This window comes from Protopterus annectens, chromosome 5.part0 (assembly GCF_019279795.1).
Source record: "Protopterus annectens isolate FY-2018-M chromosome 5.part0, PAN1.0, whole genome shotgun sequence".
In the NCBI taxonomy this organism is placed as follows: domain Eukaryota; kingdom Metazoa; phylum Chordata; order Ceratodontiformes; family Protopteridae; genus Protopterus; species Protopterus annectens.
The window spans coordinates 715,775,417-715,790,348 of record NC_056735.1 but is presented as its reverse complement, the minus strand read 5'-3'; the positions used below and the strand labels follow the sequence as shown (position 1 = coordinate 715,790,348).

Here is a 14,932-nt window from a genome sequence, read left to right as displayed (position 1 = left end):
AAATCTAGACCCTGAAAATTTGAAAAAACACCCTAGTAAAGTGCAATTTCCCTTAAGAGTACACAGAGATCACAGTCACTCTGGGGCTGGTTTCTCCCTCTTTCTCCAGATCCCCAATAAGACTCCCCACTGGCACAGCTACAGGGATGAGATCTCAGCTGAGTGGCCAAACCAAGATCTCCAGTACTCTCTCTGTCCAAACAGTGCTTCGTGTCTCTGCCCAAGTAGTTGACACACACACTCCTTGAGATTTGATTTATACAACACACACACCTGGGAAAGGCTGGCACAGGTTTACTAGCTATGCCCTCTTCTGCTCAGAATATAAGGTAGTTCCAATTGCCACCAGCCAACTCTTATCAGCTACTTTAAGGCCCTTAACAAAGGGTGTCCAATCTTAACGTGTAATGTTACTATTAACCCAAACAGTAGTCTGACAAAAGCAAAAAGGCTATTTAGGAGTGGCCTGTACAGTGTCACCAAATAGATATGCAAGTACTCTAAGAGCTTAAATATCTCTAACAGACCAGCCACAATTAAAAGGTTTAAATATATTTAATAATAAATAATAAAACAACAAGACAGTACTCAGTAAGTAATCAGTTACATCAGAGTTCAAAATCACAGGAAATATTTAAAGAACATTGCAGGACAGTCTCAAATAAATAAAGAAAAATACCTAAACTACACTTACTATATTCCTATCTGAATCTAAAAGAGTTACCATGCCCTAAAAACTTACTTACAGCAAGGCAAGTGCAGAAGTGAGTGGATGTTTCCAGCTGATGCTGTTAGATCAAAGACAAAATACAAAATGCAGTCTCTCTCTGAGAGTTCTTAAATTAATATCAAATATTACTGCTGGGTTAGCTTGGATGACATCATTTTTTGTCACCTAACTTCTGCTCCCAAGCTAAACCCCCTTTGTAAGAAACTAACAGAATCTTAGCATCTCCCTGTGAAAAATACATATCTCTCAGATGTTTGCAGATCCTGGACATCATAAAACAATAAAACACTTCTACACCTTAAATCTAGTAATTACTTCCCTTTCAAGACAATACAAAACACTTCTAGCTCTAGACATTGTGTCTGCTACTGCACTGAAACTGAGAGGTAACATCTCTTTTATTATGTGGTTAAGAAACAATTTAATTTCAGCTATCTTCTCTGAATTGCTTTCAAGTTAACTTCCTGTGGCCCAGTTTCCATTAAACATACACATTTAAAGAGTCACAATAGTGCAGGTACATTCCTGTTCTATTCCAATAGGGTATGCTATGGTTACATTTTAGCTCAATACTTTACACACACACTTCTGTATAAATCATATCAATATTCACAAATGACACAGAATTACTTAAGCTGGGCTGGCAGTATTTCCCTTTGTCACCCCCCCCCCAAAAAAAAAACCTTATGCTAGTTTTTAAGTGACCCTCGAGAAACGTTGTTTGAGAGGGTTGGGCCTATATGTGAATACCTTACCCCATTCCCTGTCTTGACAGCCCATCTGCGTTGGCATTGCTAACCCCACTGCGGTGCTGCACTGTCATATTATATTCTCGCAGCCCTAGTCTCTACCTTAGTAGCTTGGCATTTTGCTGGCTGGCTCGATGTAGCCATGTTAAGGGAACGTGGTCTGTAACTACAGTGATTTTCCTTCCATACAGATAAAGCTGAAGTTTCTACAGTGCCCACACTATGACTAGACATCACTTTTCTTCTGCTGCATAACATCTCTCCCTGGGTTGGAGCCTATGACTGAGATATATACCACTGGATGCTCTTTTCCCTCTGAGGAAACCTGGCAGAGTACAGACTCCACCCGATGATTTGAATCATCCACCTGCACAACAAATTATTTGCTGTAATCTGGACTGGCTAACACAGGGGGTCCTCCCAAAGCTCTTTTAAGCCTCTGGAATGCCTGCTCACATGCTGAGGGTCCACATTACCTTATCTGGTTTGTTTTTCCTTGTCAGGTCTGTGAGGGGAGGAGCTATGGTACTATAATTGGGGACAAACTTTCTGTACTACTCTGCTGTCCCTAAGAATGCTCTCGCATGCTTTTCGGTAACAGAGGCAGGCCATACCTGAATGGTTTCCACTTTGGCAGGTTCAGGCCTGATCTTACCACTCCCTACTGTATGTCCCAGGAAGGAGACCTCGGTCATACCCACCTGACACTTACTCGGCTTAAAGATCAACCCTGCCTTCTGTAATCTGCCCAGCACCTCCCTGACGTGTTGAAGGTGGTCTTGCCAGGAATGGCTGTAGATGGCAAAATCATCCAGGTAAGCAAGGGCAAAATCTCCTGCTCCTGCTAGGATACAATCTACCAGCCTCTGGAAAGTCGCTGGGACATTTTTCATCCCAAAGGGCATCTTCATGAACTCATACAATCTGAAAGGAATCACAAAGGTTTACCTCTCTCTAGCGCTGGGAGTCAAAGGCACCTGCTAGTAACCCTTGGTAAGATCAATAGTGGTAAGATACTTAGCCCCACCCAGCTGCTCTAGGCCTTCATCTGTCCTAGGCATGGGGTAAGCATCTGATTGTGACTATTTAATTTCCTGTAATCCACACAGAACCTGGTGCTGCCACCCATCTTTGGTACCAGCACCACTGGTGAAGCCCAGGGACTGATGGACTCCTGGATTACCCCTAGTAGCAACATTTTCTGTATCGCCACCCTCAGAGTCTGTGTGACTCTCTCCGGCACCCTATAAGGGGCCTCCATAATAGGCCTTTGGGTCCTGTATCCACATGGTGCTGCACCAGGTGGGTACACCCTGGTTTCCCAGTGAACATGTCCCCAAACTCCTGTAACATTGCTCGGATTTCTCGAACTTGGGTAAGGGACAGATGCTGGGACATTGCTACCCCTTCCATTGAGGTGTCAGTCCGAGCCTCACTGAGGAGATCAGTCACCAGATCCCCACTCAGACTACTCCTACTATCCACTGCAAATATTCTGCACAAGGGCCTCCTTATCATGGTAAGGACTCATCATGTTAACATGGTACAATTTATGCCCCCACCTCCTGCCTAGCAGTTCTACCATGTAGTTAACATCACTTACCCCCTTGAAGGGTCTCTCCTAGGCTGCCTGCAGCTTGTTGTGTCTGACAGGAATGAAAACCATTACCTCCTCCCCCACAGTATACTCTCTAGCTCGAGCATTCCTGTTTCAAAATCATAGGAAACATTTAAAACATTGCAGGACAGTCTCAAATAAACAAAGAAAACATCTAAGCTACACTTTACTATATTCCTATCTAAATCTAGAAGAGTTACTATACTATGCCCTAAAAACTTTCAGCAAGGCAAGTGCAGAAGTGAGTGGATGTTTCCAGCTGATGTTGTTAGGTCGAAGACAAAATACAAAATGCGCAGTCTCTCTCTGAGAGTGTTCTTAACTTAATATCAAATATTACTGCTAGGTTAGCTTGGATGACATCACTTTTTGTCACATGACTTCAGTTCCCAAGCTAAACCCCCCTTTGTCAGAAACAGAATTTTAACATATCCCTGTGAAAAATACATATCTCTCAGATGTTTGCAGATCCTGGAAGTCATAAAACAATACAACACACTTCTACATCTTAAACCTAGTAATTACTTCTCTTTCAAGACAATACAAAAAAACTTCTAGCTCTAGACACTGTGTCTGCTACTGCACTGAAACTGAGAGATAACATCTCTTTTATTACGTGGTTATGAAACAATTTAATTTCAACCATTTTCTCTGAATTTTCTTTTAAGTTAACCTCCTGTGTTCCAGTTTCCATTAAACATATACATCTAAACAGTCACAATAGTGCAGGTACATTCCTGTTCTATTCCAATAGGGCATGCTGTGGTTACATTTTAGCTCAGTACTTTACACACAGTTCTGTATAAATCATATCAATATTCACAAATGATATAGAATTATTTACAAAATACCAGACAGCTGAGCTGGCTGTATTTCCCTTTGTCACACTGCCTATGTCTGATTCTTGCCAATGACTCATCTTATTTTTTCCTGCTCTGGCACCTCTTTTTATTCTTCTCATTTCTTTTTAGCACTTCCTTCTCTAATCTCCTAGCCACATGCTGTGTTCCATAAACAATCCTGTCTGGTATTGTTGTTTCACTGTCTTCTCTATGTATCACTGACTACTTGCACAATCCCTTCCATAATATTTTCATTATTCCTCTGTAAGCCTTCAAATACAGATACTACATAACATATCTTCAAATATTACAATTCAAGCTCTAGTAGCCCACTGGTGTTAAGATGCATACAAATCTGTCTGAATGTGTCGCTGTTCAACAGAAACTAGGAATTCAGATGTTTATATACACAAGTAACAAAAAAACTGAGGTTAACGCTACTCAATGCCAGAAGTCTAAACCTCAAAATGCATGCACTCGAGGCACTCCTCAGTATGTAGAAAATCGATATATGTGCAGTAACAGAAACCTGGTTTAAGGCTCCAGAGAGCACCCCAGCACTACCAGGCTACAACTCATACCATACATTTCGGCCACAAAACCCGGACTGAAATACAAAAGGCGGGGATGTATCCATATTCATCAAGGATACCCTCATCTCCAGGTTAGTGGCACAGCACGATACTTCAGAGATCATCCACATGCAACTAACAATGGGTAGAACTGCAATTCAAATTGTAGCATGATACAGATCACCGACCATGTCCCAGGACCCCCATTCCGCATTTCTGAAAACACTGGGAAACATAAAGGTCCTACCAAACACCCTGATATTGGGTGATTTCAATTACCCAAACATTAACTGGGAGAACTACTCAAGTACAAACTTCCTTGCTCAACATTTCCTAGAATTTATAAACTCAAAACGCCCTGGATCAACTGGTCAACACCCCCACCAGAGGTGACAACATATTGGACCTGGTCATCACCAACATGGATGACCGGTGTTCCACACCGGAGGTCAACCTCTCACTGGTTAGATCTGACCATAAACTAATCACTCTGGATATCCACATTCTGCCCCCACCCCACCCCCCCGGTCAAAGAAACCACAGTGAAAAATTTTTCAAAAGCAAACTTGACGTTACTTAAGACCGAGGAGGAAAGTTTCAAATCCCCCATGCCAAAGGATAACGCTGCCCAAGCTGCAAAATCCTTTACTAATGCACTCTACGGGCACCTACAAGAATGCATGGATTGTGCTATCCCAAGCAAAACCAAGACTCACTCCTCCAAGAAAAGGAAACCAGTCTGGTGGACCCTTGTCATAAACAAGCTATACAATAGAAGGAGGAAACTAGTACAGAAAAGAGTAAAATCCCAAGAAGGGAAGACATCCCTGATCAGTATCAGCAAGAAACTCCAATCCCTCATAAAATCATCCAAGGCTAGCTTCGAAAGAAAAATTGCCAAGGACTCCAAAGATAACCACAAGGCATTCTTTAGCTATGTCAAGAATCTAAGTGGAAATTCTGAGATCTGCTTGGAGTTATTGCAGAATGGCACAAAATACACTGAACTGACTGATATAGCCAACATCCTGGCAGACAGATTCAGTGCAAACTTCAGCCCCCCCCTCACCCCCAAAAGGGCCAATAACCATACCAGAAGAATGTAGTGCCCCTGAAATCACAGACACTCAGGTTAAAACAGCCCTCTCCAAAGCCTAAAACACAGCATCAATGGGACCGGATGGTGTCCCAGGCTGCGTCCTACATGAGCTCAAAGATGAACCCCTCACCTAAACACACTGTTCATACTCAGCCTCTTCACAGGCTACGTGCCTATAGAGTGATGCACAGCAACGATTACTCCACTCCACAAAGGTAGAGCCACAACAGACCCTGGGAACTATCGCCCTATAAGCCTGACTAGCTTCGTCTGCAAGGCTATGGAGCGCATCATCATGGATCTCATTAACAGAGACATTGGGAACCTCCAAACACTGGACTCTACCCAGTTCGGCTTTGTTAAGGATAGATCATGCCTCATAAACCTGATAGACTTCTTTGAGACAGTTACCAAGGCTATAGACAAGGGAAAGGTGGTCCACACAGCCTACCTAGACCTCGCAAAGGCCTTTGACACCATTCCCCATTCTGGTATTATAGACAAGCTCACCAGCTTAAACATAAACCCCTACATCACGAGATGGGTTGCCAACTGGCTCACGGACAGAACCCACATGGTAAGAGTTGCGGGAGCCAGGTCTGACTCCGTTACAAGTGGCATTCCCCAGGGCTCAGTCCTAGGAACCCTCCTGTTCGGCATATACTTCTCAGAGGTACAGGTAAGCACAGGAGGACTGTGGCTGACCAAGTTCGCAGACGACTGCAAACTAGGGGCTATAACTGACTCTCCGGCTGACACAGACATCCTCCAAAAGGGTCTCACTGAGACAGATGCCTGGTGTCAAAACCATGGCCTCAAGCTAAATGCCAAAAAGCGCAGTCATCCCCTTTGGAAAAAACAAAGCACCCACAAACTACCACATAGGTGGTAGCCCCTAAATACGGAAGATGTAATAAGGGATCTGGGGACCCAAGTAGATAGTAATCTCTCCTTTGATAATCACATTGCCAAAGTGGTTAGAAAATCCTTCTATGTGGCCCACCTAATCACAAAAGGGTTTGCATCCAGATCAAAAGAGGTCATTGTGCCCCTCTACGCATCACTCATCAGACCCATCATAGAGTAAAATGCCCCATTTGGGATGTACTTTACAAGACACCTGCAACAGCTGGAAAGACCACAGAAGCACCTCACCAAGAGGATCACTGGCCTCAAACAGATGCCCTATGCAACTCAACTGAAGAAACTCCAGCTGTAGTCGGTTGCATACCGCCTACTCAGAGGTGATCTCTGCCTGACATACAAGGCCATGTCCAACCCAGAATTGATGGACATGCTCCACCTAAAGAAAAAACATATCCCCCTCGAGCCACATGTGCTAGGGATCTAAACCTCACCACAACAATAAATAGGACATGCTGGAGGGATAGATTCCTGTCCCAGAGACTTCCCATGCTCTGGAACAAGATTCCAATCTACATTAGGCAGAGCTCCTCACTAACACTCTTCAAGAGAATCCTTGACGAGTGGATGGGAAACAGAAAGTTTACACCGGGGATCACTTCAGTGGCTCTGCTAGACAGAGGCACATGAAACTAATCTAAGGGGGCAGCGAAAGCTAACACATTCTAGCTAGGCTTATAAATGCCTTTGGGCAGATAGCCTAGTACCTACCTATGAACCTAAATAGACAGAACATATATAAATAAATAGATATAGACATGCAAACACATTTGGTGTTATACATTTATACCAGTACTGCTTTGTTCAACAGGTTGTATTAAATAAAGTTTAAATAAATGACATTTGTTTAATATACTGGCTAATTTTTTAAGGATGTTTACTTGTGTCTCCAGACCTTTTCCTGAGAAGGATCCTTTTGCTCAGGTAAAATCACCTTATTAAAAATACTCTTTTATTGCTTGTTGTCACTTGATGAAATGAAAGATACAGAAGAGAGACAATGTTTTGACAATACCTGAAAGAAGGCTGTGGAATTGTGTCTGGGCTTGCAGGGACCTGGACTCCTTTTTCCCACTCCTGCCTCCACGTGTCTATCAACCTGTAGTACTCATCCAAATTAATGTGCTGAGAATCTGGAATTTTCATGGCACTGATGAGGTCCTTCCGGAATACCTGAACAGGGAGAAAAAGAAAATAAAATAAAAAGCAAGATTATCAAACTGAAATGAAAGAAAACTGGAAAATATACTTAACAAATATTTATTTTATTAATATGACCTTCCCTACGAGTTAAAATGAAAAGTGTTGAGACGCATCTGGGTTTTGTAAATTCTGTGTGTGTGTGTGTATGTGTGTGTGTGTGTGCATGCATGTAGTCAAACACATACACACACACACACACACACACACACACATGGTAAACCTAAACATTTAACTATTCCTCAGCATGGTCTCGCTCCAGCTCAATAATACATAGCGCTAAAATGCATTAGGACATGGATCAGCCTTTAATACATTTTACATTTGGTGTGGCCCTGATATGTATTCTGTTAAGAATACTAAACATCTGTGTGTGCCACTTTCTTCAGAATATAATACTATAATAATCATATAACAGAATATAATTCTAGTTTTCATGTTCATTTGCATGTATGTCAAAGAAAAGCAGTTTGGCATCAACCTTGCACCTTCTCAGAGTGCAGTTCAAAAATAAGACTGCCAGGCACCTCATCTGCTTCTCATCCTTGTCATCACTCACCCTATAAAAAGGATGTTAATATCTCACAAAATGCTGATACAGGATGGCGTAATGTACTCGTTTCTATAGTAAAACCAAAGCTCGGACCAAAGATAAAATAAATTCTGAATTTATTGAAGAAAAATTACAACATATCCTGGTTAAGCGCTTTCATCCACTCAATAGTGGACTTCATCAGAACACTTTGAAAAACAACTGCCTGATATTGAAAAACATTTTGGTGCCAAAAACACATACAAAATGTAAAGTGACTAACTAAAAACCAAATATGAACTTTAAATGTACATTTGCTGAAATTGCATGCAATATGCACGACCTTCATTCAACAAATTGTTCATACATTACAAAAATTACATTTCTATTAATAAAATATTAATAAATACACACACTATAAAATAATTACTAACTATAAATACATTTATACACTATATACTAAAGAAAGCATTCCTAAAGTGCATTCTAAAAAACATACTGGTAATTACAAAAAAATTATATAAAATTCATATTGATAAATTCAGGTTAATGTACTAATAGGATACTCTAAAAAGTATTTTCTAAGATATTTTCTAAAATATCTTCTTATTACTGGTGGGAAGCTGAATATTTTATTAACCTACAATACTATTAATATTGTTTAATTGATACATCACAATTATTGGAACAAAAATTGTATCAAAAACATATATATCAGTTTTAAATTAATAATATGTACATACATAATAATATGCTTAAAAAGATAAATGAATTCATCACATCCAAAAGACTATTGTCTAAAATAAATTAATCATATCCAAAAAAAAAAAACTTTAATATGCCTACATAGTCTGCTGACTTAACCAAGCTGCAATAAAGGTTTAATAGATATAAAATCATTTAGACCTGGCTCCCTATTTACATCTGTAAGTATCTGCCAATATATTTCCCTTTTACCTAAAGATACCTTAATAATTCCACCCCGGGGGCTACTTAGGACATAAATCAACAATAGCAAATTTAAAATTGAGAGTATTCCCACATTGATCTATGTGTCTAAATAAAGCGTTATTAACATCCTGTGTGTCTCTGGCCCCAGAGGATCAGCTCTATTCTCTTTTCCTCCTATCCTGCACAAAAGGACCTGCCTGATCATTAAGGACCCTTAAATTTCTACCTTCAACCATCCCAACGACTGGCCAACTAATCTCTGCTGTTGCGGTGTATAATTCCCTGTTTTAAACAGATAAAGAAACTCTTTTCCTCCTGTCCTGCACAAAAGGACCTGCCTGGTCATTAAGGACCCTTAAATTTCTACCTTCAACCATCCCAATGACTGGCCAACTAATCCCTGCTGTTGCAGCGTATAATTCCCTGTTTTAAACAGATCAAGAAATTATTTTCCTCCTATCCTGCACAAAAGGACCTGCCTGGTCATTAAGGACCCTTAATTTCTACCTTCAACCATCCCAACGACTGGCCAACTAATCTCTGCTGTTGAGGTGTATAATTCCCTGTTTTAAACAGATCAAGAAAGTATGTTTCATCCTGGTCCTAAACATTATAGTTGATCTGAAAAATTTCATACTGCACCTGTTATTAAACTTAGGCTGTTCTTTGCAAAGTACAATGTACCTAGCTTAGTATAAATTTTAGCCACTGAGTCAGGAAGCCAGCAGCCAGACTCCTCTCTGTCCTAACACCATCTGCTTTTCCCCCTCCCTGACCCCTATTTCTGAGACACCTCTAACTGCTATCTCTATTACAGACACTGTATTCTACTCTCTGCCCACTAGGGGGTGCTCTAATCCAGCCTTAGCGAAAGCTTTTCACCTACTTTACCTAGTTTCTCTTTCTAAATTTCCTTACCAGTCTCATTTTCTACTTTCCTTATCAGTTTTTCACCCCTTGACTAGCTTCCAACCTTCCTGTGTTATCTCACTGCCCATAGCATCTCTTTTCCCTCTTCCTAGCTGTATTTCTAATTCTTTTATTGTTCCCACTCCAATATCCTATCTTAACTTTGCACTGCTTCACCACATTCTACTTACCTGTGACCACTTTCTCTGCCTCAGGAATCTCCTTCCTCTCTGATTGTCTCTGGAAAATCTTTCACATAGCTGCTCTAACCCGCTCCATTCGCCCTGCGGGCAAACTCTGCTCCCCTACCCTACCCCCAATTCCCACCCACCCCCATTGGTCCTAGCTTAATACTTCCATTGCCACACCCCCTCTATCACCCTATCACATACTACTTCCACTTAACAACCAGAGCCCCTACCTCAACAAATGCTTAATTAAGCCAATTTACCTTTAGGTCCACTCCCTAACCTTTCCACACCTTATCCTGTACTGCTATAGTTTTTGCAGCTTCACTCTTATAACCATCATTTATTCAGTTTATTATTCACTTCTTCCCTCAAGCTACCTCATCTCATATAACACTTTCTCCTTCTCCCACCTTTATTCCTACCCACCTCTATCCCTCCACCAACATATTCTAACTCCTCTTTTACACATCCTAATGGACCCAACATACAAATCTTTATTCACAAACCTACTACTCTTAACTACAACTCTTGCTTCTCTAACTATTCCATACACACTAACCTTCTTTGAACATTTTTCTCTTTCTGAGCAACACCACCCCTACCAACAAACTCTACCTCTTTCTCACATAAACTCACTTAAACATAGTAACATAACTGCCACCTTCATCTACATACTTCCAAAGTACCATAGATCTAATCATGTTACTTACTTCCCTGTCAAAAAAACTCCATTCAATTACTACAAAATCCTTAAGTTTGTTCATTATCCTCTACAACAACCCCCTATTAGATGGTGATATTCATCCAAACCCTGGCCCCAATACTAATACTCCCAATAACCCTCACAGTCTAACATTTCCTACTATGACTACCCCTAATAGACCATCTAACTCCCTTCTGATAGCTCACCTTAACATCCGCAGCATTAACAATAAAACTTCCCACCTACATGCACTATTAGAGGTGCACTCATTTGACATTCTCTGTATTACAGAAACATGGCTAAAACCCTCTACTCTGGACCAGGAGATTACCCCTCCTGGATATAATATCCTAAGATATGACCACAAAATTAAAAAGGGTGGAGGAGTAGCCATTTTGTATAAATCTGAACTCCAAGTGTCACCCTTCAATGTGCCACTACCCTCAGATACCAATGCAGAAACCCTTACTGCCAAGCTACAAATCAATAACTCCAAATCTATCCATCTAAAATGCACATATCTCCCTCCTGGAAATAATATTAATACACTTGAAAACATACTTAGTCACCTATCTACCTACCTCAGGAAACCATTGTATTAGGAGACTTTAATATAGACTGGGCAACCTGTAGTTCCCCTAATCATACCAATCACATAAATTTACATAGTTTCTCACAGATAATAACCACCCCTACTAGAATCCGTAAGCTAAGCAACAAGGAAATCACCCTAGACTGGATCCTTCTCAACAGCCATCTTGATACTTATAAACCAGGAACCCTTCCCGATGATATCAGTGACCATATGCTAACCTATATCATTAAACAAAAAATTCACAGCCCTAATACTAATAATTTTAAATCCTCCCGCTCCAAAAAATTCTTTAATCCAGACAGCTTCCAAAACAAACTAAAAGCATGTGACTGGTCACCTATGTCTCATCTTCAACTTGATGAAGCAGTGACCTACTTTAATACTAGATTCCTTCAAATCCTAGATTACCACACCTCCATTCACTCATCCTGAATAAGAACCAAAATTGCCCCCTGGCTTACAAAACATACTAGGCAAAAAATCCTCCTCAGAAATAAAATTTGGGCCAAATGGAGAGCCTCCAAAAGTCCATCAGATCACCTTTACTTTAAACAATTAAGAAATGCTACCAAGAAAGACATTCTCAGAGACAAAAAAAGACTATTACCTTCACCTTCAACAAACCCAACAAAAACCACAAAAATTCTGGACAGGCATTAACAAACTTCTTAAACCAGGGCACTCTAAATCTCCTGCCCCTTCAGGATTTAACCATAATAACTCTAACCTGATACCTTTAACAACTAGTTTACAGAAGCCATTCTAACCCTAGCTAATACTTTACCACCCATCACCACTCCACCATTAAATACCAATAATACTCTAACTCCAACCTTTCATATTCAACCTGTACCCACATCCGTCATTTGCAACCTCCTTCAAAAACTTAAACCATGCTACCCTTCTGCTGACTGTCTTCCAGCAGAATTCCTGCAAACTGCAGTTAAAGAAATAGCCTATCCCATCTATATCCTTATAAATAGAACAATTTTAGAAAGCAAAATCCCTTCCATATGGAAAGTATCTCACATCATCCCTCTACATAAAGGTGGGTCATCTACCGAGCTCTCCAACTTTCGGCCTATCGCTTTACTCTCTCCAATAGCTAAAATAATGGAAAAATGCATACACAAACAACTACTTGCCAACTGCCAGCATGCTTTTAGGCCATTTCATAGCACAACAACTGCCCTGCTATCGTTTTCTGACTCCATAAACAAAAATCGTAACAATAATACTTTCTCCTCTGCACTGTTTATTGGCCTCTCAAAAGCCTTCGATATGGTGAATCATAACATGCTTAGTGACATACTAAAAGACAAATCACTCGACACACAAGCACTACATTGGTTTAAATCCTATCTTGAAAACAGACAGCAAGCAATACTTTGGGATAATAATCTTTCTACTTCCCTCCCTGTAAACATTGGAGTACCACAAGACTCTATATTAGGACCCCTTCTCTTTTCATTGTTTATTAATGATCTACATACCAAAATTCCTCAAGCCACCTGCATACAATATGCAGATGACTGAACTTTAATTTTTTCAGCCAAATCCATAACCTCTCTCCAGTCCCTCACTCAAACAGTATCTAACAGTGTTGAAAATTGGTTTATGCAACACTGCCTCCTTTTAAACCCCAAAAAACAAAATTATTGCTCTTTGCTCCTACTCATAAGTCACCTCATCCACACTTCACAGTAACCTCTAACAATGGAACTAACATATCCCCTGACACTACAACCCGTCTACTGGGAGTAACAATTGATAACAACCTTAGCTATGATGACCATATTAATGCTACAATAAAGTCTGTCAACAAAAATCTAGGCACCCTTTACAGAATCAAACCCTTCCTTACCCCTTCAGCCAGAATCACTACTGCCCAGACTCACCTGATCTCTACCCTTTTCTATGCTTCTGCGATATATACCAACCTATCTAGAAACAACCTCACCAAACTTTCTACTAGTTATAATAACATAGCCAGATTTGCCACTGGCACCCCTTTCAGAACTCACCACTGTCACAACCTCAAACAACTAGGATGGTTAGAACTGCAGAACCTACTACTTTGTCAACAACTTATCACCCAAAAGATCCTTTATCACCCTAATAATACCCCAATCCTTACTAATCTGATTACCCCCTACAAAAATCTTGCAACTCTACGCTCAGCTAACAAAATTCTAGTCTCCACTATTAAATCTAACAACAAACCTGGGGACTCACTTTTCGCCAACACAGTAGGAAAAAGCTGGAACCACCTTCCTAGTGAACTTTCATCTCTTGCTTCCACTCATCTCTTTAAAAAGCATCTTAAAGAATATCTTAAAACTCACTGGCTTTGTCCCTGCTCTAACCCAGACTGAAATACCCTGACTGTTATCTTTCTCCCCTTTTTGCTCTCCTTACACTTCTATACTCCAGTGTTCTGTCACATACCTGTAAAAAAAAAAAATTATATACAAGACATTTTTGCAACTCAATATTTTTTTCTTTTTTTTGATTGCTCTCTCTCAAATTATTGCTCTCAGTACTTGATCTTAGTGTTAACCTATATAACTTATGTTAACCTCAATGTAACAATGTCCTGTAAAATTTATTTTGACTATTACTGTACATTGTAATCTTCGTCACTACTTATGCTTGGAGCTTTTCTCCCCGGGCCTCTGCTGAAAATGGACATATATCCAGTTAGACTAGCCCAGTCAACAAATGTAAAATAAAATAAATAAAATAAAATGCCATATAAATGATCGTATATCCTCTTTTTAAAAAAACGCTCTGTCTTGCCTATATAGTATGCAGTGCATACCATACACTTAGCAAGATAAATAATAAATTTGCTACTTCAATTCCCTTATCTAAAATATACATATGTCTTGTTAATATTATCAAGTTTCACCCCTTGCATCTCCCATATAAGAGAACATTGATTACAACTTACACATTTAGTAGAGTTTTCTCAACTTAGTATCATTCCTACTTTTTGATCCACATTCTAATGTTCTTTTAAGACTGAACCCCATTTTGTAAACAAAATTGGAACATTCACCAACTGTAGTCGCAACTCCTTGGTCAACGACCAAAATATTCCAATTTTGTTTCACTATGTTTATAATATATTTAACATGCGGGGAAAATTGGAGAACACATACTCGACTATGATATGTTTCCAGTTTCTCTATCTGTTTAACATTATTAGTACTTATCCCTGTACTTAATAAGGGTGGATATTTTTTACCCCATTCATGAGTAACATAAAACGTGACATTGTTCAATATTGACACAGGATAACCTCTACTTACAAA

The 14,932-nt window shown here is 40.0% G+C and overlaps 1 protein-coding gene across 1 annotated transcript in view; it reads right to left on the bottom strand.

Moving 5' to 3' along the window:
- JADE3 (jade family PHD finger 3) overlaps nt 1-14,932 on the bottom strand; it is a 1,027,617-nt gene that overhangs the window by 937,612 nt on the left and 75,073 nt on the right. Inside the window, exon 2 of the mRNA XM_044071851.1 lies at nt 7,550-7,707. Coding sequence (XP_043927786.1) covers nt 7,550-7,707 — 158 coding nt within the window. The remainder of the gene's footprint in view (nt 1-7,549; nt 7,708-14,932) is intronic.